This window comes from Sinocyclocheilus anshuiensis, unplaced genomic scaffold (assembly GCF_001515605.1).
Source record: "Sinocyclocheilus anshuiensis isolate Anshui unplaced genomic scaffold, SAMN03320099.WGS_v1.1 scaffold655, whole genome shotgun sequence".
NCBI lineage: Eukaryota > Metazoa > Chordata > Actinopteri > Cypriniformes > Cyprinidae > Sinocyclocheilus > Sinocyclocheilus anshuiensis.
The window spans coordinates 562,748-586,937 of record NW_015548221.1 but is presented as its reverse complement, the minus strand read 5'-3'; the positions used below and the strand labels follow the sequence as shown (position 1 = coordinate 586,937).

Here is a 24,190-nt window from a genome sequence, read left to right as displayed (position 1 = left end):
TTAAACTTGGTGCTGTGTGGAAGAAATACAAAGCTCAAGGCCTCTGTGTCCGATATGTTACAAGGGAAAACTTCATCCACACATCAGAGAGAGTCTAGTTTAGTTTGTGTAAACTTTCATCACTGTGGTGGAGCTTCCAGCTCTCACTGAGCTCTCAGAAGAGGAAGTGATGTGCCAGACTCTCCGCTGTGTTTCTCTCTGTGATTCTGGAGTTCATATTTTCCTCCTCATTATTCCTGTTGGTCCATTTACTGATGAAGACAAAATAGAACTGGAGAAAATCCAGAAGATATTTTACTACAAAGAGCACTTCATGGTACTCTTCACTATATCTCACTGTTGACCAAAGTGTGAGAAATTCTGTGATAACCACAGGTCATTACAATGTAATGGGATTGAAGGACCATAGAAACTTTGATCAGATCTCTGACCTGTTGGAATGTATAGAGAGCATTAAAACAGAACCCTACTCACTTCAGATGTATATAAAGGCTGAAGAGAACAGAGTGAGATATGAGCTAGAGGAAAAACTGAGTGAAATGGAGATCAAAATCAAAGAGTTAGAGCAGAAGGTCCAACAAGAGGGTAAGTGAAGAAAAAAAGTGTATCATAAGTATAACATATCTGCTACTCAAAAAACTTAGCTATCTTTTTAAATCTCATTTGAAAGTTAATCACAGTTTTTTTTTTAAATACTTTTTTCTTTGAGATTTTGTCCTAATAAAATGTTCATTACACTAGACATACACTTGTCCAGTAGAATGTAGTACAATAACAAACAAGTGGACACGCTTTAATGTTGAGCTGTAGTCCACTATTTATTTATTTGTGTAGTACTTGACGAAAACATATTTGTGTAAATTGTTAAAAGTCTATAATTTCTCATTTCAGGTGAAGATGCACCATCAGATTCTGGCTTTTAAGAATTGTGCAATTCATGTCTTTATTATTGTCTTGAGTGTGGAAAGATTGACCAATGAATGGAAAAACACTGTGGATCTGATAAAAATGATTTTTGGTCCAAGTGCTGCACAGTTCAGCATTGTTCTGTTCACTAGAGGAGATGATCTGAAAAATGAAACAATAGAACAGTATGTAGAGAAAAGTAAAAATGCTGATCTCAAGAAATTGATCAGGAACTTTGGAAACAGGTTTTTAGTTTTTAATAACAGACAAAAAAGATAATGCACAAGTTACTTGGCTTTTAAACATGATAGAAGAGGTGATCAAATCTAATAAGGGGCAATATTTCACAAACAGCATGTTTGAGGAAGCAGAGATGTCCATTAAAAAAAGAGTGGAGGAAATACTGAAAGAAAAAGAAAGCGAAATCCAGACAAAATACGACATGGAAATGGAAACCATGGAGAGACTAGACAAAGAGAAAAGAAAAGCAGATAAGGAAAGGATACAAAGGGTGAATCAGTTCAGAGAAAAAGAGGAGACTCTCAGAAAAGAGTTTGAAGAGAAAGAAAAGGCAGAACAGAAGAGACGAGAGGAGGATGACAAGAGACGATCAGATGAAGAAAAACTGAAGAGAACATTTTTTTTGAAGAGATGCAGAAAGAGATCAGAGACTACTGTATGAAAAACAGCAAAGAGAAAAAGAAGAGCAAGATAAAAATAGAGAGGAGAAATATAAACAAGATCAAGAAAAGCTTCAAGTTGAGCGTGTCATGGCAAAATTAAAAAAGAAACAAGAAGAGGAAACTAAAAGGAAACGTTTGGCGGAACAAAGGAGAATTTGGGAGGAAGCGGAAGAGAGACAGAGATGGGAAAGAAGAATAAAAGAACATGAACATGACAAAAAGGAGATTCAAGAGAACCTTAAACAACAGCAGCGAGAATGGGAAGAGGAAATGAAAAAACAGATGAGAGAATGAGAGGAAGAAGAAAGAAAGAGAAAAGAGAGACATGAGGAACAATTGAGGGGAAAACAAGAGGAACTGGAGAAAATGAGAAAGAAATCTGAAAGAGAGAGAGAGGAAGAAAGACAAAAGATAGAGGAGGAGAGACAGCGATGGAGAGATACTGAGAGAAGAGTGAGAGAGCAAAAAGAGAGAGAACTTGAAGAAAAGAAAAATGAATTGCAATTTGCAAAACATTATGAGCAGGTGGCACGAGAGAGAAAAGAAGACTGGGAGAGAAGTAAGCGAGAGGATGATGAGAGAAGAGAAGAGGAGAGAAAGAGATGGAGGAAAATTATAATAGATCTTAAACGAGAGCAAGAGGTGGAGATCAGCAGAAGAGAGAAAGAGGAGAAAGATAGAAAAGAAAAAGAATATAATCAACTGAAAAAGCAATATGAACAGAAAATTAAAGATGTAAAGAAGGAACATGAAGTTGAAGCCAGAAAACAAGCAGAGGAATTTAATGAGTTCAGAGAGAATAAAGATCGGCACATTCAAGAGCTTACTGAGAAACCCGAACACAGTTGAAAAGATTATGAAGACCTGGAAAGAGTGTTTGAAAGCTTACTTAAACTAAAAAGTGAGGAAACAAATGAACTACGGAAAGAAATTGAAAGACTGAAAATAAGAAGAAAATGTTTCATTCAGTGATACCAATGTGGAATATCATACAATAAATGGAAGCAATTTATTACACCCAGGGACGTCTACTATGGAGGACGAAACCTGCAAAAACAATAAATAAATAAATACACAAATAAATAAATAAATGTGTGTATAAATACACAAATTCTTGTTTAAATACATATAGAAATAATTAAACATGTGATTAAAGTAGGCAAATAAATAAATAAATTGGTGGGCAATATAGAATATCAAAAATCTAAAAGGTGTGCATTATAACTGAGAACTACATCAACACTTCACAGTTGGTTGTGTTACTGTAAGTAATTTTCCTCAAATGCTATTGAAGTTTATAAAGTATTTTGCAATATTTCGTAAGATACTTTGACTTTAATGATACAAAATAATAATAATAAAAAAGCCATATTGTTTATTGTCATAGTTTTTTGTTTTTTTTGTCTATGTATCCACTGGTGAAGAAGAATTACTGGGTACATTATTGTGCTCTCTGTGTTAGTATTAAGGGTTTAAAATCACATTGTGGATGGCTTAGAGCTGTGTTAGATTTATTTGTCACATTTAAAGTTTAGAGTTGCAACAAGAAGCTGTGTAATGCATAGTTACCTAACTGTCAAACATCTTAAAAGCATTTTAAATAAGTATTTTAAAATATATATATATATTTATGATTTTATACTGCATAAAATTGAACAGTCTAAAAAAAAATATTGTGTTTAAATGAAATTTGAGATAAATGATTTGACTAAAACTCTTATAAAATAAAAACATTTTATTCATTTTTATTAATTTTATAGTACATATTAATGTATTTTATTACATTGTGTACAGGAAGAGACCTTTGCAAATCTATTTTTATAATAATAAAAATGTAATTTTAATGAAATAAAATTAAAATAAATAATTTTAGAAGCATTCATACATTGTTTTATTTCGATTAATAGAATAGGACGGGACTTGTATTTTCAAGGCATAAAATTACCTTAACGTAATTTCCCGTTTTTCTGTTTCCTGTTGCTTGTTGTCAGTGGTGAAGGTTGACAGAAGCAGCCTCCCAGAACTAGCGTTGCCAAATCCTGTTTCATCAACCATAGACCACTTACTTTTGTGAGATCGTAAGAGCATTTCCAACGATTGAATGCATGCTCACATCAATACAAATTACATTAACTATTATAGTACATGAGTTCTATTTCAAAACAGCTATAAAATCGTTTAATTAGGTTCTCAGTCTGACTTAAGTTGATTGCGGTGATTTAATCAAAAATACCTGGCAACCTTTGGCTACAGCACAGAGGCAAATGCGGACTGCTTAGCTAGTGTGCTAGCAACATACATGTGGAGGGGATCACATCCCAAACTCTGCCCAAATTCCCCTTTAGACTGCCAAATACCGCCAACTGCCCCTGTATCCCTCACAACAAACGTGTTTTCTTCAACATGAAAGGGTGAGTAAACAACTACGAAGGGTCTTTTCATCTCAAGTAAAGTTTTCCCCTCTCTATTCTCTCTTTTTTCCAGCAGGGGGGCAGTGGAGTTGGTCTAATGCTAGCTGCTAGCTCTCTGCGCGCTTAATGTGGAGGAGAGACATTTGCGCCGCATTTTCACACCCAGCCTTTAGACATTGCCATCTCTTTTTTTCCGCTGAAAAAAAAATGCCTCGTATAATCTAGCGTCAGATTAAACCATATGCCAGTAAAAATGGCACGACTTAAATCCGTGACAAACTGGATCGTGTGTCGAATCTAAATCCGAAAATGTTGAGTCAGTCTTGAAGTTGCTATCTTGGTTAGCCTGCCACGCTTATATCTTTCTGAAATGAGCTCTCTTGGATCCTGAGGCCGTTAGGTTGCCATTAAAGCTTATTGCTGTTCTGTTGGGTTTAATATGTGTGAATATTTTGATGTAAAAACAGAAAGATGTGACACACGTGATGGAGTGAGCTTAGCCGCATAGCATACTGAAAATGACAGTTCATGGGGTTTTAAGACACTCCATGAAGGTTTTTACTTCAAGTTTGGTGTATGAAATAATACATATATTGTAATAAATATGAATAACACAATGTTGCGTTATGACACTGTTGCGTCACAGTGCAATCTCACTGAAGTGATTTGCTTTGACCATGCGTAAAGATAAAATTAAGGGATGTTGCCTGTTTCTCTTCAAGTACCTTTTATCTTAAGCATCACCATTTTTAAATTCGGTTTAAAATTCACATCTTTACCACAGTGGTACCCAACCCTGTTCTTGGAGGGCCTCCAGAAGTACACATCTATCTGACACACCCATTACAGGTCTCTGATGTGAATCAGGTGTGTTTGATTCGAGAACTCTCTAAAATGTGTATTTTTAGGGGGCCCCAGGAGCAAGGTTGGGGGTCCACTGCTTTAACAGTTTGAGTTTATGTCTAGAAGGCTGCTTGATAGTATTTATATGAAATGTCATGATTTTTTTTACTCAAAAAATGGGAGACTTTATCGCCACTCAAGCTTGTCATTTAAAATGCATTTAGAGTTGATGATCGGGAATCACAAGGTTTTGTTGGGTAATAGTAATGATCATTCTCCTGTAAACCATATTTAGCGTCCATGTTTTTCTCCTGTCACCTCATACTGGTTGTTTAAGTGGCAGCGGTGAGCACATGACCAGCAGCTGTTGTGTTGGTGCTGGTATTGGGCTTCAGCATGCTGACCTCCTATAAATACCGACTTTACACACTGCTAGTTTACTGTCAAGTTGACCCAAGATATTTTTTGTGAGTGCACCATTTGGATGTCACCAACTAGAAAGAAAATAGTAAATAGAGATGCAGTGTTATAAAATAAAAAGGAAAAAGATTTAAAATATTAATATTCTAAACTATTTTCTGTATATTAAAAAATCAGTTACTTTAAATGTAATTTAGGCATCACAGTTTGATAGTGAATAAACTGCTAGTTTACTGTCAAGTTGACCCAAGATATTTTTTGTGAGTGCACCATTTGGATGTCACCAACTAGAAAGAAAATAGTAAATAGAGATGCAGTGTTATAAAATAAAAAGGAAAAAGATTTTAAATATTAATATTCTAAACTATTTTCTGTATATTAAAAAATCAGTTACTTTAAATGTAATTTAGGCATCACATTTTGATAGTGAATAAAGTTTGATAGTGATAGTATAAAAACTGCAGATTTTCTAAAAATTACAGTTATTAAATTACTTAAAGTGATCGTTACATGATGCAAAAGTTAATTAAATGTTAAAATAGGTAAAATTATAAACATGCATACATCTGCTATATATCTAATATCAATTGACTGATAACTGGTATGGTACCAATACATTGTGCGTCCCTACTAGTAAAGCTGTATTAGTGTTATTTTATTTTATTTTATATTATTTTATATTTGAGACTATGCTCTACTGATGTGATGTGTAGCATCTGTGCACAGCTAGTTGACCGTTCTGCTTTTGTTCTAGTAGCCGGATCGAGCTGGGGGACGTTACACCCCACAACATTAAACAGTTGAAGCGTCTGAACCAAGTGATCTTCCCTGTCAGCTACAACGACAAGTTCTACAAAGATGTCCTTGAAGTAGGAGAGCTCGCCAAACTAGGTAAGAAACAAAGCTACTGTGACTTCCTGTTGATAGTTTTGATATTGGTCAAATGTTAAATGTTCAAAAGTTGTTCAAAATATTTTTTTTTAAGGATTTTGAAAGGCTGTGTTTGTTTAAACAAACAGAGTAATATTGTAAAATATTAGTAAAATTGTTTTCTATTTTGATATTTAAAAATGTAATTAATTCCTCTGATGGCAAAACTGAATTTTCAGCAGCCGTTACTCCAGTCTTCAATATCACATGATCCTTCAGATATTATTATAAGATGCTAATTTGGTTCTCCAGAAACATTTAATATTATGAATGTTAAACGTTCTTGACAAAAACACCAGAAAGTTCTAAAGAATAGCATTCATACAAGCTAGATTTTTTTTGTAACATTATAAATATCTTTACTATCACTTTTGATCAATTTAATGCATCCCTGTTGACAAAGTATTAATTTCTTTAAAAAAAAAAAAAAACTTGATTACCCAAACCTTTGAACAGTTGTATAAATATATTCCTACTAACCATTTGAACCTTTTACAGCGTATTTCAACGACATCGCAGTTGGTGCCGTGTGCTGTAGAGTGGATCACTCTCAGAACCAGAAGCGACTCTACATCATGACCCTGGGTTGCCTAGCACCTTACCGCAGACTTGGCATAGGTGAGATCACTTCTCTGGGTGTTTTATGTACTTGTGTGTCCTCGTTTTTTTCAAAGGGTAGAAAGGGGTCCGATTCCCTTGGATTGAATGCATGATTGCATAATCAGATTATTGTCTTTGAGTGATGCCTGACGTGAAGATTTGTATAATCCACTAGAGCAGTGATGTTTGAATTTTGTTATTTGCACTTTTTCCCGTTACTGATATTTATCTTGCCATGTTTGTTTGAAGGAACAAAAATGCTGAACCATGTGTTGAACATTTGTGAGAAGGATGGCACTTTTGACAACATTTACCTGTGAGTCTGAAGACAGTCTTGTGCTTTATTTGTCGTGAAATCTCCATCTGTGTCTCATTCACATAATGTTTAATGTTGAAACTCAAGTAACCACATAATTGCAAGTCTGCTGGAAAATTAATCACTGAATAATTACTAAAAGTCTTCTGTATGCTAAAGTAACGTGCTTTCGCTTTCTCTTTCGTGTCTCCGCAGTCACGTGCAGATCAGCAATGAGTCTGCAATTGACTTCTACCAGAAATTTGGCTTTGAGATCATTGAGACAAAAAAGAACTATTACAAGAGGATAGAGCCAGCAGATGCCCACGTTCTTCAGAAAAGCCTGCGTAGCCCATGTGCGCCCCCAGTAGGAGAGCTGCAGAAAGCCGACTAGGGGTCGAAGAGCGACACCAGATTGGTCTCTTCCCCCAAATGGAACTGTAACAGATGCCCCAGGGTTGACACACTCACCACTTTCTTCAGAGGACATTTTAGACAGAAAATTCAATGATTTATTTGCTGCATTTAATGTGCAAAAACTTTAGTCCCCCCTCAATTATTTTTTTTTCTTTTCTTTTCCGTTTCATCATTTAGAGAGTTGAAATTACATGGAGGTTTTCAAGCAGAATTCATAAGTGCTCCAAAAAGCTGCTGACTTCTTATTGATCTGACATGGTGAAGGTTATGTTTTCAAAGCATACAGTTCGCATTTGTTTTAGATTTGTTTAAGGTAAGGGGACATAGCTTAGCTTGGACAAAACAATAGAACTAAAGAGGTAAAGTCTTTTCAAATATGACTCGATGCGCCCCAGCTGGCAACCTTGGAGTGATCGTTTGAATCGTCTTAGGGGCATGTGGGATCCGCAGAAGTCCATCATCCCACCATCTGAGCCCTCGGACGCACGGCAAGGGAATCTACTGGTGGCTGAGACCTCCTGCTTCACCATACAGGCAATATGCAATGTTGGAGGGTTGCATGTGATGCAATGTCTCCTTCTGATGTCAGCCGCCTCAGTCTGAGTTGAGGCTAAACCAGTGAAGAAATGGAGCGTAGAGCCCCCTCGAACAAGAGAGTGGTACAACTGTTTTAGTAAGGGGGAGGTTAAGGGGAGTAAACTCCACTTGTTTGTGAATGTTTTGTTTTTCAACCCATTATTTAAAATCCCCATCTTTTTTTTTTTCTTTGTGTTTTATTTGTGGATTGAGTCTGGGCTTTTTCTAGGGTTTGCAGTAATGCTGCTGGTGAGATGGTAAGGAAGGCTTCAGATAACAAACAGGAATGACTTTTTATGGGCCTTGACGGTTGCATTGTTTACAGTGAATGTGGTTCTCTAATAATTTTTTAGTCCACCGGGACTGAAGTTAGAGTTTAGTAGTGTTTTTGATGTGAACATTTAATTTTCCCCTCACCATTAACCGCCTGAGTGTTTCTACATTTGAACCCTAGCTTCTCATTTGTTACCGCAGCAGAAACAAATCCTCCCACAATACAACAGTTACATTTCAGTGATGTTCACTGACCACCACCTATTTTCCATACACAATGTGGGAGTGTTACAGGTTAGTTCTACAAGTTATTTTATAGGACTTACAGAACCAGATTCCAGGAAAAGCCCTGACTCAGTGCATGCCAGAGGAGACATGCCCTCTCCATTGTAGTAAAAGCATGTTTTTGTTCCTCCTTTCTTTGGAAAATTTTATCTTTTTCTGGAGCTCTATATTGTATGACTTTTAAACCTCTAAATAAAAATTACTATTTGCATTATTTTTCGTTTTTCATTATTTTGTGAACATTAATGTTATCCTGTATTCAGTGTTTAATATAAACTTTTTAATAGAAATTTGTAATTTACTTAAAATATTATTTTGAGGGTTTTTTTTAAGATTAGATTTTTTCATTTTATTTTAAGAGGTTACAAAGTCCACAAAACGACACCACTAACAACAAACATTCACGTCTCCTGCGTTGTGTGTTTTCCGATGACCTCATCAACGATAACGCCCCTTCAGCACGGTTTCGTGATCTGATTGGATACAATCTCATTCGTCTTCGCTGTGATTGGACAGAACGGAAATCCCGCCTCTGTTTTGTGACTGGCAGTTTTATGCTAGGTCAGAGATGGAGTAAATTGTTCAGGATCAACAAAGTTTTGACGGGGATATCATCAGCTCAAAGGATGGACAAGCAGTCGGTAGGTCCTACTTAAGTGACAGACCTGCTGACATGTTGTGTTAAAGATAAGTGATGCAGTTAGTAATCGTAAACCATGGTAATGTGTTAGCTGTCGTGTTAGCTCACTGCCAGTTAACCACTCAAGCCATCTTTGTACTTTAAGGGCATACAAAAGCATGCAACTGAAGAGTTGTACGTTAATATGTGTACAGTCAGCTTTGTTCTCCTCAGTCTGTGTTGTATTTATTTTCTCTATTCAGGCTCAGAGCTCAACACAGATATAATCTAGGTTTCAAAGCTAATAAGCTAAGTCTGTTAGCCAGTTCAGTGTTAAAGAGCTTTACATGTTAGTGGTGACAGAAGAGTCAAATTGGCTTTCTTGTACTGTATTTACATGCATTGGAATTTTGATTTATTAAACAAGCTCAGTTAGGTGCAATCTGTATTTAGTTTGTGTTGCTAATCCCTGACTTTATAGTTTGATTCCTAGTTATTGTTTTGAGGACTTGCAAGTAAATACAATGTCCATCTCATTTAATCTTCAAGGCTTCCTTCATGTCAAAGCACAGTGTCAGTGACAATCTGTGCAGAATATACAAGACAAGCAGACAATAACATTGTCTCACAATCCTGTGATAATCTTTGATGTAAAATGATGTCATATATGTCAATCTGCAATTATTTCCCTTTTTCTTTTGCAGTTTTTTTATTGAGCATAGACGTGCATGGATCTATGGTCTCCAACATTGTTGAGCTCACACACATGATAGCTGCATGCTTGGTGCTGGAAGGTAATTTTGCATTTACCCCCAGCCACAACATATCCCCTTACATATATTTTGAGTTGCATTATTTTCAAATAAGATTTTGTTAATGTGTTTTGGTATTAACAGGCTGTAAAGTGTGCCAGGATGCCGGAGATAGTACAGAATCAAACAAATAACCCAAAACCGTCACGGTACTGATCAGTTCCTGCTTAAAGCGTATATTGAATGTCATGGCAGTTCTGATTGAACCCAGTGAATTATTCCTTTATAAAATGTACAGTTTTTTTTTTTTTTTATGGCTGACACTTAAAAATAAGGTTCTGTATTTTAATATTCTGTAATTGAATTATTTTAATGCAGTAAATACAATAGGTAACAATAAACTACACTTTATAACATTTATTATTCAAAGTTATTGTTGTATAAATTTATGTTAGTAAATGCATTATGAAAGAACATGACAATGAACAAATGTACAAATTAACTTATACTTGAATAAATATACTTATAAAAATTGCTGTTTATTGTTAGTTCATCATACCTAATGCATTAATGTTAACGAATTGACTCTCAGGAAAGTATAAACATTTTATATTTATAAATCTTTGCTTTAAATATGTGTATATGCGTTTATAATTATGAGTAAGAATGCACTTTAATTAGTTAGGTAGTAGTGTTCTGATGTTTACTGTTATTTTTTATTTACTTATGAGCTCAAGTTGTTTATCATTTAATAATTTTCTGTGAAATGTTAGGAGGAAGAAAAACAAGGAGATCCATAATGCAGGTGAGAAAGCAATGGTAAAAATGAGTCTAACTGTTTTTAATCTCATTTTAATATTAAATGAATATTTTTTATAAGTAATATTTTGTAAGATGTTTCTTATTTTTCTTATACATCAGTGGAAAGACATCGTAAAGAGAAAATCAATGCTGGTATAAATCGGATTGGAGAACTTTTGCCTTGCTCTCAGGCCTTGAAACAGGTAAATGTGTAATAGAACTAGAAACTAAGCACAGTTTTAAAATTGCTGTTTTTTTTGTTTCTACAGAGTTTTCACTTTGTAATATTTTGACTTATCTTATAGAGTAAAAATATGATTCTGGGAGAGGCTTTTCGTTACATCACTGAGCTAAAGCGACAAAATGATGAAATGCTGCTTAATGGAGGAGACAAAGTCCAAGGTGAGCCATGACTTAATTACAGCAGTTAATTGTATAAATTGTGCATTTACATGTGATCCATGAACATTTTCCATAGGGACATGGTTTTATTAAGATAAGTACTTAATTAAATGCCAGCCAATGCATTCTTTGTAAGCTTATGTGCAGTCATTCATTTTGACTTCTGTGTTAAATATGTCTCTGCAGCAGAAGAGATAAAGCACTTACAGCACCAGCTGGAAGACCTGCGCAAGGAAAGTGCTCATTATATTGAACTCCTCAAAGCTAATGGCATCAATTTCCTGGATGACCCCACTATACACTGGAAAGGGAAGCAGCGCTGTGCAAAAGTAGCCAAAGTCACTCCAACTCACTTGATGTCAAAGGGAATAATTGTCTACTCCAATGGCAACAGTTCCTGTCCTACAAACAAAGTCTCAATTCCACCAAATCCAGTTTCTCATCTTGATAAACAACCAGCAAATGCTGTAACAGTCCAACCTGCATATGATATAACATTGGGTACAGGCCAGTCTGTTGGTATTACGAACGGAGCACCAGTAAATAATGTTGTAGTCTCCTCTGCATCTTCCCACATACCTGTGTCAAAGCCATGTCTTACAGTCTTGGAACAATATTCTCCACTGGAACCTGCTACTCCAAGATTAAACCCTCCTATGAATTATATTACTCTTCAAGGTGTATGTCCCCAGCCTGTTGTCAGCACCCCAGTCTCTCCACAACTTCAACCAGATAACCCAATCCCCAGTCTCACTTCTGTTACCTGTCCGACCACCCCCCTCAGACTTCAGCATATGCTTAGCCTGTCTTCACTGCCTCAAGTTGTGATCAGTAACTCAGTGGTTCCAGTTGCTCCATCCACTGAAATTCAGTCTGTTAGCACTATATTACCAGCAAGCTCTACCCTTCTTAGAACCAGTGCAACTAGTAGCACTCAGACTACATGGACAACACTACAGCTTGCAGGAAATACAGTGCAACCTGTGTCTCAGGCACTTGTCACAGATGGTGCCAGCATTTCATATAATCCTCAGCAACTTTCTGTATGTTCAACTGGGACAAAACACATTGAGGAGCCCGCTTCTATCCATTTGCAACCACAGGCTCCTGTGCAACTGCAAGCCCCAACACCAACGTGCATTCCTGTTCAGCCATCTGGGCCAAGACCTCAGATATATTCAGCAGTTGTGCCATGCCCTCAGAGAGCAGTACCACAACAGTCTTCAATTCTATCAGTGCCAGCCATTGTATCCCAAGCCGTAGTGGTCCATCAGCCTGTTGAAACACAGACAGCGCAGTTGACCCATCCACAATCATCTGTTTGGGCACAACCTGCATTATTACCAAAACCTCAACTCAACTCTGCTCTGATGACCACCTGCAACCCCACCCTACAACCTAAAACTCCAGTTCAGCCTGCTCTGCCATGCCAGCCTCATTCTCAACCTACAGTGGTGCCCCAAGCCCAGTCTGCCGTTGTGCCTCAACTGCATCTCAGTGTGGTGCCTCAAGCTCAGCCAATCATAAATCCACCAACTCAGCCTGCCCTTGTGCCTCAACCACAAGCTGCCACACTGCCAGTGTTACAGACGATGCAGTTATTGCAGGTGAATTCTGAGGAAACACCAGTTGCTGTGACCTCCTCTCCTCCAAGTAACTCACATGTTGTTATTCTGCAACAGGGAGGCTCATGTCCAGCACCACAGGTTCTCAGAGATGATGTCACTAGTCAGACACCCTGCCAGCACATTGTCATAATTCAGGCACCAACTTTGACCCCTGCGCCACAGAGTCATCACACTGCCATTGTGTCAACTGCAACCCCAACGTTATCCAGTCAAATGACCACTTCAAACACTACCTGTACAGCTAGCATGCTGGCAGCTGGTACAAAGCAGTTGGTACATATTCTTCCACGGCCCTCAACCCAATTGCAAGCACAAGCACCTCAGACTATCACTGTGAATGGACAAGTTTATGTTCTGCAGCCGGCAAAGTCATCAGATAAGGGAAACTCTCAATCTGGTCAAAGTGTAACTCAGATACTTCAGCCCACCTGTGAGGAACCCACCTCCAATGTTGCCATGAATTGTTTAGGTGCTCTAACTAGTCTTAGTCAGAGCATTTCAAAGGTCTCAAGTCAAAGCAATGTTCAGATATACTCCATTGCTCCACCTTCATACACTACTGTGCAACCTCTTCCGACATGTGCTTCAGAAGTCAGCACTTCTACTGAAACTGTTCTTTCCTCCTCTGTACCTGTACCCTCAACTGCTGCTGGCAGTGCAGTTAAAATTCTGCCAAAGAAAGGTTGTGGGACTTCTGGAAATCAAACCAGACAAAACTCAGTTTGGAGAACCAAACTGGTGAAACGAAAGGAACCTAAACCCAGGCGAAGTTTGCGTAAAATTGCTGTCAAGAGTAAGGCATTTGTTGCAAATGATACATGTTCTGAGTTATCCACTGCAGCAAAAGGTGTTGATTCGGTTAGTTCTTCAAATAAAGATACGGTTACTCATGATGTTAACACGCAGAGAGGACCTGTCCCAAACAGTGTTAGTTCAACACGCAGTAGTTCTGCAGTCATTAGTGTCAGTTCCTCCAGTGAAAAATCAGCAGACAGTTCTGTCACGCCTTCAGTAAATGGATCCATTGCCAAGCCCACACTGACTGGTGGAGAAGTTTCAAAGACTAAAGCAAAATCTATAGATGATGTCCACTTGCATAACAATGTAACAGTTAGTAGTATCAGTACTGCAAGTTCTACTCAGGGTAACGTGGTTGTTTCTACAAATTGTGGCAGCTTGAGTAAAGAAATCTTTACTCCAGATATTGGTCCCCAGTTTAATTGTTCAGCGGTTAGCGTTGCCCTCTCGTCACAGTGTAGCTCTGTGGATACTGCTGTAACTTTGTCAGTTGCCGCATCAGAAGTTCATGTTAACTCTTCATGCAGTGTGACATTTTGTAGGGAAACTACTGAGCAGAATAAGGTGAGTAGCAGTAATGTTTGCACCAGTAGCGAAAGGAGATCAACAGAATCAAGACCCAGTTTTACAGAGAGTTCCTCTCCGCTGATCACTGTAAGCTCTGCCCAAAGCAATTCAAAAGGTAAATCTGTTCATTCAGACCTTTGTCAGCCTCCATTTCCAAGTGATATATCCACACCAAGTCAACAATTAGGTGTCAGTGCTAATTCAACAGAGGGTGGGCCAGTGGTTTCCATCATGGCAAGTCAGACCATTTCACAAACACAAGAGTCAGTCAACTCTTCTCAAAATCAGACATCATTTATTGTGCCCTCAACTTCAACTCCTGGCTCAGATGCTTCTATGTCAACACAACCTGTTCAGATTCCAGAAACTTCTAGGATGTCGGATCCTTTCAAGTCCCTAAAACGACCATCCACAATGAATATGTCCATGACATCCAGTAACCAAGGGAACTGTGCAGACTTCAAAATGCCTGATTCAAATATGAACACACAACCTGACAAGGATGGACAATCTGATGGTGCCACGGAAAAGGGTGTGACAGAAATGGGTGCTTTTGTTCAAAAAGTGACAGTTCCTCCACAAGTATGTACATTGGAAAATGATTCCTTTGATCCTCTACTGGGAACCAATAGACAGACTGATTCGCCTCTTGCAGGAGGTTCAGGTGGCAGAGGGTTTTCTGTTGCATCATTGCTTCCAGCAGGCCACAACATCAATGCCTCTTCAAGTACATTTGGTGCATTTGCCTTCACTTCTGAGCAGGCAGAAATATTAGCAATGGCTGCAAGAGCCATATTTGAACAGGACAGCCCAGGCAAGAGGACTTCAGGATGCAGTGTTGACAACCCAACAAGTACTGCTGCCACAGGGTGGGACCTTCCAAAAATGCAGCCAGTCCCTTCTAACAAGAATAGTGTGACTGACCAGCAAGTTAAACTGACAAAGCAGGCTGATTTACCTGTGTCAGAAGCTTCATCTCAGGTCTCTGCTCGAGTTCCTCCAGTTGAGCCTTTAGCCAGCAGTACTACTGGCATCAGACTTCCACAGAGCATAGCTTACTCACAGTCTCAGCCTAGTGCTGTCACCAGCCTTAATGTTAATAACCTCATCAGACCAAGCTCTAACCAACCTTATCCAGGATCACCCAATCTTGCACAGCAGGTTTCTGCTCCGTCGTCAGGAGGTGCTGCTGTCATGGTGACTCAGTCTTCCTCACAAGTTCCCCCAACCTGTTCTCAACCTAATGAATATGCACCTTTAAAGAATGCTCTGATGCGGACCCATGTTGGTATTGGAATGGTTGAACGCCATCAGAAGGATATTCCAAAAAGGTCTGCTCAAGATGACCTTATTCTTCCAAATAAGCGTTCAAAACTGTGCCCAGCAGGGAATGTTGCAAGAGTGGACATCAAGGCTGCAGATCACATGCAAATGATGGTTGGTCAGATGCCCTTAAGTACTTCTGCAGTTATGCCAAGAAATCACTCTGATGGTGTTGGGGCTCTGTTTTCTGGTAATACTTTCATGAGCACTGTGCTCCGCCCTACTGATGGACACTGCTCTACTCAAGTTCCAACACATGAACAAACTCAGCCAAGTGTGGTGCACCTGCAGCAAGGACACATACAACATAATGCACCGCAATCTGGGCAGAACTTAGTTGGAAACCCTTACCTCAAACATCAACAACAACAAGAACAAAGACACCTTTACCAGCTTCACCATCACCTGACACAACCAGAATCTCAGATCCACAGTATTCATCAGAGAAACCTGCTGCAAGACCAGCATGTGCAAAAAAAGAGAGGAGTAGTACGTGGTGGGCAGTCTGGACCAAATGTTGGTTTGCAGAAGCAACATCATCTGGAAAAGAGTGGCGTGCAGCATCAGCAACAGCAGCATCCTCAGCAACACCAACAACAGCAACAGCAGCATCCACAACAATCCCAACAACATCAGCAACAACAGCACCATCAACAGCAGCAATCACAGCAACAGCAGCAAAAAGCACAACAGATTCAACCGCAGCAACAGTCACACCAACAACAGCAACAGATGCCACCACAGAATTCACATTCACGTCATCAGCATCTTCAGCAGCAGATTCAGCAGCAGCAGTACTTTGGGGCTAGACAGGACAAAAACTGTGAGGCCCAACAGGCAGGTCAGAGGGCACATCAAAACAATCACTTGGGTCAGCCAGAACGCCCATCTGGACAAGATCATGGGGCTATGCAAAGACTAATGGGGTCTCGTTCAATGGAACAGCAGCAGATGACCTCTCAGGCTAGTAATTCTGTTTCACGTTCTTCAGATCTTGCTTGCACTTCATCACGCCAGGAGCGCCACCGTCTCTCTAGCTACTCAGCAGAGGCTCTGATAGGCAAGACCCCTGCTACTGGTGAACAACGTATGGGCGTGCACCTGCAAGCACCTCGAAGCAATGCACAGGACCAGTCAGAATTGCGAGGCTATGTAGATTCATCACGTGGTAAAGGTAACATTACTCATAATTCTCAGAGCAGGTTACCACCTGACCATGCTAATAACACAGACACCCAAATAATACCAGATTGTGGACCTTTCAAGGCTCTGGTTAGTGGGCATCAGCTAAGTAACTTTGAAGTGCAAGTGTCTCGAAGTGGTGACATGTCCAGCAAGTCTGTACCTCAAAGCCAGAGAGGTCCTCAGCCACAAACAGGATTTAGAATGGGTGCAGGGCCTACAGGGGATGGGCGTTCACGTGGAACATACTCGGGTCCGCATCCTGTTGCTCAAGGTGTGCACAATGGAGCAGGATTGACAAGAGAACAGGAGGGATGCCACCAGAGCTTTATGCAAAGCCTTTTGGCACCTCATATCCCTGAACAAAATGGGCACCAAAGGGCAGCCCAGGGCTGTACCCCAGGGAGTATAGAATACAACTGCATTCCTGGGACCGCTGCTGGAGAACTTCAGGCTAAATCTTCAAGTCCTAATTTGCACCCTGGACAGAAAGCTGCTTCCATATGTCTAGGGGACAACAACAAAGGCCATATTTCTCAGGTCAGTGCAAATTTGCATGGTCCACCTGTGAGAACAGGTCCACCCCATCCCCTAACACCACACAGCAGTTCAGACACAAGACGTACTCAAGGCTCAACCAGGTCACTCTCTGTTAGTCAACGCCCCCACCATATTGGACCAGATCTACAAAGCACAAAGATTCGTCCAGGAGATCGACCACGGTCAGGCAACTTGAGACCTGGAAATCCTTTTGAACCAGAAAATTCTTTGCCCCTGCCATCAGGTGGAGGAGTGATCCTTGGCCGTTCACAAACGGGAAGTGAAGCTAGACGAAGTAGCATTGTGCGTTTCATGGCAGATGGTGCACAGGTCAGCAGTGACAACAATTTAGTGTCCGATCGCTGTGCCGTGTCTGATGTCTCCCAGAACTTTGGCTTTACTTTCATTGCTAAAGGAGGAATGAACCCGCCACCTCCCATCAATGCCAATGCATCTTTCATCCCACCGGTCACACAGCCCAGTGCCTCTCGCACCCCAGCCCTCCTCCCTGTGGAACCTCAGAACACTTTACCTTCATTTTATCCATCATATTCCCCTGCAGCTCATCCTAGCCTTCCAAGTGAGATTCCTTTACAGTATTTCTCAAACCAGATGTTTACAAGTCCAAGCACTGACAAGAGTGGCAGTGCACCATTGAACAACCACTTCGGTTCTATTCTTTCTCCCCCTCGACCTGTAGGTTTTGCGCAGGCTAGCTTCCCACTTCTCACAGATATTACACCAATGCCGATTGCAAACTCTTCAGGCATCACACCTCATTTATCCAACTTTAACTTGACCTCTTTGTTCCCTGAAATTGCCACAGCAATGCCTCCGGATGGCTCCTCTATGCCAATGTCACCTTTATTGTCTCTTGCCAACACTACTTCCTCAGACTCAAATAAACAATCTAATCGCCCAGCCCACAACATAAGTCATATCCTGGGTCATGATGGGACTTCTGCTGTTTAGGTTTTAAAGGGGTTTTCATCCCTAGCCACAGCATTTATTTGCCTTGACCTCTGCATAGATTTTGTAGGGGATGGCCATGGTTTAAAGGCTTTTAATTCCTCTAAAGCAAATAAAGCGTGGAATGTTCTCAGCTCCCACGTCAGGATCACTCTGGAACTATGGGGGAAAGTAAAATATTGCATTATGTCTGTTAGCCTTTGGTTGGTTTCTTTTGCTTTGTTTGCTGATAGTTTGGGCTGTCATGGTTCTACATGATGTATAACTTGTCTTTATTTTTACTTAGAACAGCTCACATTGTTTAATAGAAAAATTGTGTCTGTATGTTTTTACTTTGTAGCAACAATAATGAAATGTGAAAGCAAAAAAATTTATGATTTTGCATTTAATGCTACAGTAGATATATCTGAGCTGTTTTGTAATGTATCAGTTGGTTTTCAAAGGTTTTAAAATATTTTTCCATCTGTAAAATATTTCTCCTGAAGAGTATCATTCCAGAAGAACTTTCACTTATTTATGAAAATGGATTTGTGGTCTGTAGATATTTGTAAAAAAAAAAAAGTAAAAGTTATTAAAGTTTCTATCTAATCTAAATTGAAATGTTTATTTCTGACTGAATTTTGTGACCTGTTGATTCGGAGGGCAGAGTACTTTTTTTCTCCCAGATTGCTCGTTTTAGCACGCTAAATCCACCAGATGTCAGTACCTTTCAAAGATTTTGTTGTTCAACTTTATTACTTACTCAGGGAAGCTCTTTTTACAAACAATAAAAATGGTCAATTCCTACTTACTGTAGGGCCCTGGACACTTGAGCCATTTAATCAGGATCATGACCATGAGACCAGCTGGTTAAAAGTAAAAAAGTGGCTCAGGTAAGTTTATTGGAAATCAAACTAGCACTTTTCCAAGTATGACTTAAAAATAATGGAAAAATATGCATTGAAACCAATCATGATCAAACAGTATGCAATCAAATGTGTTAAGTTACTGGAAATACAAACATAAAAGATGAAAATGACAACAGAAAATACGATTTATTTTGCTTTATTTACAGGCAATAGTGCTCAATCCATGTAACCATGCAGCTACACTTCTAGAATATGTTGGATATTGATCATTTCCTTCATGTTTATAACAGTGGGAAGAAGCTAATACTGATGCAGGAGAACTGCAGGTCTCCAGAAGTAAAAGTACAACTATACAAGCAGACTACATCAAACCAGTTTAAAATATAAAAATCAGCATATTGCAGGTAGGCATGTTCATTTTAAGATGCTTCCAGGTTACTGAAACAAAATAATACCTACAATATATGGTCTCTTTTTCATAGTCAGTATTACTACACACAGAATGCATATACTTTGCATATATTTGTTAACATTTTTGTTAATGATAAAAATAGATAAATCTTAGTAACATATGTACAAAGCTGTAAAACACTGTACCGACAAGATGCACACCACTCAAAATACCTTATTTAAAACTGAGGACGCACCTGGAACAAGTTACAATCAAAAGGTTCTTAAACTGTTTATTTGTTGTATTTAAACCTCACAGTAAAGTCTACATGCCAAAAAGCCACTAAATGTATGTGGATACAACATACTGTGCGTAAAATATGTATGCATATAAGGCGTACATTTCCTACAAATATTTTTGATGCAAAGTGTTTTTAAACAGTCAATCGTCCCCAAGCACTGCACGATACAACATTCATAATGAATGGATCATAATCATAATGCCCTAAAAGCATTATCTTTCCCACTAGCTGTACTTCAAACATCAACAGATGCTTGCCAGTGGAAAATCTGGAGCTTATTACTGATACTGTATGTATGGTGTTGAGGTGTCAGGTTGTTCGTATCTCACATGAGGATCATTTATACAGCATGCTTATAAAAACTCCTGGTGGAAACAGACAAACATAACAAAATATGTATTACATCTGATATAAACAACCTATATATACACATTCTAAAAAACTGTATTATGTACAAATACATAAATATATAAATATAGCATCTGTTATACAAAAATAAATATTTTCTATTTTTTCTTGCTTATTTTCTACAGTTTCATCCATCTTTTGGTTTGTGTGTCCCTTGTTCCTCAAGCTGTTTCATGTTTCGAGTTGCTTCCACTTCCTGTTGCTCAGCATCTTGGAGCAACCGGTTTATGCCCGCATCAACTGTTGTTAACAGGGACAAGTCTGTGGGGGAAAATTGTGCCAAAAATTGCATTGAGACAACTTTTACAAAATAATAAAATATTTGGTTTCTTTTCAAAAGCTAAATTTGATTAAGCTTGACAGTTTCTTGCAGGTACTTTTGACCTTTATTGTAATACATGAAGTAACTGAACGCACCGGCAGTGAGCTCCCCTTCCATGTGATCTGCTTCAGTGAGGGAGTGATCGGCCTGCATGGAGTCAGGACTCTGAGATGGCTGCGTAGGATCCGATAAACTAAGGACCTGCAAGGGGGAATCATCAGGTACACAGCATCCCTCTTCAGGACAGCCAGGCACCCTAAGAACAAGAAAAAAGTTCAAATTATAGTTGTTTCCCTAACAAACTTAAATGTCTCATTATAACAGTCACCATTTGCAACCCATTTTACTTCCATAATATGACACAAACAATATTCAATGATGAATATATAATAACACATAATATATGGGGCACTTTAAAAGTGGGTGTTTTATAATAAAATGAATCAGTATTAGAATTCATTTCTTACCCATTACAGTAATTGTGGATATGTGGTTGTGGATTGGGAAGTTTCTGAGGCAACAATGCATCACACTCCAGCTCATAGCCAGCATCCTCCTACAAGAGAGACAATAGTTTGAACATCAACACAATGCATTATCTTTATTCACTGGCCTTAAACAGCAATTGAAGATGTTTATTACTCTTACAACTACTGTGCTGGACATCACAAAACATTAAGCTCTAGGGGTGGGCGATATACCGACAGACACAATTAAGTAGTAGAAATTTGTCAACTGGTAGAGATTTTGGACTATCGTCTCTATCGCATTTAAATGCTCGCGTGACGTTGCTGTGCTGCGTGGTCACAAAAACGTATAGTTCACTCGCGTTTTTAAGCATTGTGGTTTAAAAACAAGTAATTTTATGCCATTGAAATACAATCAGCAGTGAAAAAGAACTCGCTATATGTGCGCTCTGTCTGAGAGACGGTTTCTGAGCAATCACACATGAAGACGGTGCTCATAGAGCGCAGGAGTATTAAGTGAAAGCAAACAGCTGAGAAAGAAAACACATGTAACAGTATATTGGATCTGGGCAGCTCTTAAAGTGACAGCAGTCTAATATTCCTGCTATCTGTCATTCATGTTAATCAAACAACAAAAGAAATAATCTCTCACTGCTTTTGACAATCACTTTTGTAACTTTAATAAGACATATATATGTAATTTACACAGTGAAGAATATGCAGTGTTTTTAAACATTTGATTATCTTATTTTTATGGTATCAAATATTTTGATATCATAAAGACCTTATTTAAAGCAAAATAACTATATCATGATACATACTGATATAAGATTTTGGTCATATCGCCAACCCCTATTAAGCACCATTCAAAGTGTCAAAATTACCTGGCGTCCAGGAAGGCGCTGTGTAGTGTGTTTCCCATTGGGAATGTATTCTCCTTTTGGAGCGTAGATGGTGTGGGCAGGGGTCAGGTGGGGGTCTACAGGACAGGGTCGACCAAGAGCCAATCCTTGCAGAGGTACCATGGTGTACTGGCATGGAGAAACTGTAGCTGCCAATGCTGGAAAGCGCATGTCTAAAGTTTGTTCTGAAATAAAATAAATACAAAATTCATGGTTCATGAGCGTCCTTCTATCTTATCTTATCTTTGGATTCTTAATCAAGTTTTCATGTTTCTAAAAGGGCACTTACTTTGTTTGGCCCAAACCCTCCACAGACAGATTGGGATGAAGGCCACAATGATGAAAACAAACGCTCCGAGAACAACGCCCACAATGAGGTAAGGCAGATCACCAGGCCGGGGAACAGGGTTTCCTGGATGGTCGGGCCTGGACGATGCTGTCTCTGGAGGTGTGGTCCTCTGGTGAAGGCGAGCTGTAAGTACACACAGATGTTCACACTTAAGATCTGTGTTGTCAGAAGAGATCTTTGTTCTAGAAATTGGCTGAGGTGCAGTTCACAATGTGATTGAGAGGAAAAGGACAAACCTTTAGTTTCCATGATGACGACATTTCCGAACTCACTCTCGCCTCCTTCGTTGAAACACTGCATTTTAATGTCATAAGCCGTCTCAGGCTGTAGGTCAGTGATGGAATGCCAATATCGGTCACCTAAAAGAGCATCACACAATTACATTTTATACTTCTTTAATATATAGTTGAAAATTAAAGAATAAAGGAAGTACATTTACCTTCCACTACGTCTTTTTTGTAGTCGCTGTCATTGTCGCTATCGGTGGGTCGGTAGAAGATGTAGAAGCCATAAATGGGAGTGTTATTGACCGGTGTGTACTGTAGAAAGAACAGAAATATTTAGTTCAAGGTCTCACAATGTCATTGTGACAAACTCACATTTCTTGAATTTGACCATGGAAAAGTGTTTAGTAAAGAAACTGCTTACCGTCCACTTCAGGATGATTGTGGTCTCATTGATGGCTTCATTATAGGTGATGTAGGGTCCATCAATGGGACGTCGGTTTGGTGGACCACTGCCCACCACTGTGTAGGCTTTAGAGGGAGCGCTTGGTGGACTCGCTCCCAACACATTAACGGCCAAAACTCTGAACTTGTATGATGTTCCTGCAAATGCAATGGAAAGAAAAACATACAAAGTCAACTTCTCATTTGTCCAATGGCATTTCTTTAACTCAATTTATTATTTATTTAACTACATTAAGCATTAAATATAATTTTTTAACTTGACTGATGTATTTACATTTAACATTTTTTTAATTAATAAACTAAAAATTGCTTCTTTCATCATAAGTGATAATCCTAGTTATCGCTATCTGCATCAGCCACTGAAAACATATCAACTGATCATCTTATTCACTGACGTAAATCTCACCTTTCTCCAGTCCTGTTATCTCGACTGAGAGGCGAGAGGGAGGGATGTTGTTCACAGCCACCTCCCACTCTCCACTGCCTTTCCTCAATTTCTTGTACTCCACACGGAACGACTGGATGGGAAATCCGCGGTTCCCACGAGGGATCCACGTCACATAGGCTGAGGTCTCTGTGGCCATGGAGACAGTGGGTCTGTCTGGAGCTTCTGGAGCTGGAAAGACAAAAAAGATTGTCAATAAAACAACAGATACTTGCAGTGAGAGTGTGTATGCATGCACACTGTACATACACAAACACAAACACTAACACGTAACACACTTACTGTAATCTCATCCTTCATTTATGATTGAAAGAAATCAAGAGAACAGTCATGTTAGCATAATTAATAATAAGAATAGTATTAATCAGAACTCTTAGGGACTGATAAATGTTTTTATATATATACATACATAAATTTAGCTGTATTTAATATTACAGTTTCTCAGTACTTTACTGCAGCTGTTAGTTATATCACAGGCAAAAGTATACTCACGCGAGAGACGAGGTGGCACCACTGGTGTTTTTTGGGGGCCTATGGGTCCTCCTCTTCGCCCTGCAGACCAACATTAAAGAGACATTTTATTTCACTACTTAATTCCTTTTTAACAGATATTTAAAAAAATAAAGAAAGAAAGAAAAAAATGCCATTGTCTCTTACTTGATTCTGAAAAGCAAATTCTGCAGTGAAATACTTTTTTATACCACTAAAGTGTATAATTGACTGCTGTTCCAAAAAGCTGTCTCAGGCATAAATGACTTTAAATTTCAAACCAATATTTGTTGCTAATTTATTTAGTTATTTGTAAAGTAGTCAAGCAATATGCAGGAAATATTGGTCATTATAAAAAA

General features: G+C 38.9%; 3 protein-coding genes and 2 pseudogenes across 6 annotated transcripts in view; 4 read left to right on the top strand and 1 right to left on the bottom strand.

The window, feature by feature from the left end:
- Positions 1-169: 169 nt before the first annotated feature.
- On the top strand, positions 170-1,889 carry LOC107654187 (vicilin-like seed storage protein At2g18540; annotated as a pseudogene).
- Positions 1,890-1,955: 66 nt separating this feature from the next.
- LOC107654186 (vicilin-like seed storage protein At2g18540) lies at positions 1,956-2,561 on the top strand (annotated as a pseudogene).
- Positions 2,562-3,750: 1,189 nt separating this feature from the next.
- On the top strand, positions 3,751-8,705 carry LOC107654230 (N-alpha-acetyltransferase 50-like). Of its 2 annotated transcripts, none has more exons than XM_016441235.1 (5): positions 3,751-4,000; positions 6,021-6,154; positions 6,692-6,811; positions 7,043-7,109; positions 7,305-8,705. In XM_016441235.1, the coding sequence occupies exons 1-5, from the start codon at positions 3,993-3,995 to the stop codon at positions 7,480-7,482; spliced, it is 507 nt and encodes a 168-aa protein (XP_016296721.1). In that variant the 5' UTR covers positions 3,751-3,992; the 3' UTR covers positions 7,483-8,705. The 2 variants fall into 2 exon arrangements, with proteins under 2 accessions (XP_016296721.1, XP_016296720.1); XM_016441234.1 differs by having other exon boundaries at positions 3,759-4,000; positions 6,018-6,154.
- A 474-nt stretch (positions 8,706-9,179) lies between these two features.
- Positions 9,180-18,298, top strand: LOC107654229 (basic helix-loop-helix domain-containing protein USF3-like). 2 transcript variants are annotated; one of them, XM_016441233.1, is made up of 7 exons: positions 9,180-9,280; positions 9,963-10,052; positions 10,155-10,219; positions 10,784-10,815; positions 10,932-11,014; positions 11,117-11,213; positions 11,403-18,298. In XM_016441233.1, the coding sequence occupies exons 3-7, from the start codon at positions 10,173-10,175 to the stop codon at positions 18,221-18,223; spliced, it is 7,080 nt and encodes a 2,359-aa protein (XP_016296719.1). In that variant the 5' UTR covers positions 9,180-9,280; positions 9,963-10,052; positions 10,155-10,172; the 3' UTR covers positions 18,224-18,298. The 2 variants fall into 2 exon arrangements, with proteins under 2 accessions (XP_016296719.1, XP_016296718.1); XM_016441232.1 differs by having other exon boundaries at positions 11,400-18,298.
- Positions 18,299-19,255: 957 nt separating this feature from the next.
- LOC107654228 (brother of CDO-like) overlaps positions 19,256-24,190 on the bottom strand; it is a 28,730-nt gene continuing 23,795 nt past the window's right edge. For both annotated transcript variants that reach the window (XM_016441229.1, XM_016441230.1), the window contains exons 10-19: positions 23,835-23,894; positions 23,304-23,513; positions 22,857-23,035; positions 22,648-22,747; positions 22,445-22,567; positions 22,149-22,331; positions 21,842-22,044; positions 20,958-21,046; positions 20,586-20,746; positions 19,256-20,429 (exon numbers count right to left, since the gene is read on the bottom strand). In XM_016441229.1, coding sequence (XP_016296715.1) covers positions 20,296-20,429; positions 20,586-20,746; positions 20,958-21,046; positions 21,842-22,044; positions 22,149-22,331; positions 22,445-22,567; positions 22,648-22,747; positions 22,857-23,035; positions 23,304-23,513; positions 23,835-23,894 — 1,442 coding nt within the window. In that variant the 3' untranslated portion in view covers positions 19,256-20,295. The remainder of the gene's footprint in view (positions 20,430-20,585; positions 20,747-20,957; positions 21,047-21,841; positions 22,045-22,148; positions 22,332-22,444; positions 22,568-22,647; positions 22,748-22,856; positions 23,036-23,303; positions 23,514-23,834; positions 23,895-24,190) is intronic.

Bases quoted from the DNA above. Each gene is read 5' to 3' on its own strand.
- LOC107654230 (XM_016441234.1), top strand. The intron at 6,155-6,691 runs GTAAGAAACAAA...AACCTTTTACAG, and splicing joins AGGAGAGCTCGCCAAACTAG to CGTATTTCAACGACATCGCA. The intron at 7,110-7,304 runs GTGAGTCTGAAG...GTGTCTCCGCAG, and splicing joins ACTTTTGACAACATTTACCT to TCACGTGCAGATCAGCAATG.
- LOC107654229 (XM_016441232.1), top strand. From the start codon at position 10,173: ATGCCGGAGATAGTACAGAATCAAACAAATAACCCAAAACCGTCACG. The intron at 10,816-10,931 runs GTGAGAAAGCAA...CTTATACATCAG, and splicing joins CAAGGAGATCCATAATGCAG to TGGAAAGACATCGTAAAGAG. The intron at 11,015-11,116 runs GTAAATGTGTAA...CTTATCTTATAG, and splicing joins GCTCTCAGGCCTTGAAACAG to AGTAAAAATATGATTCTGGG.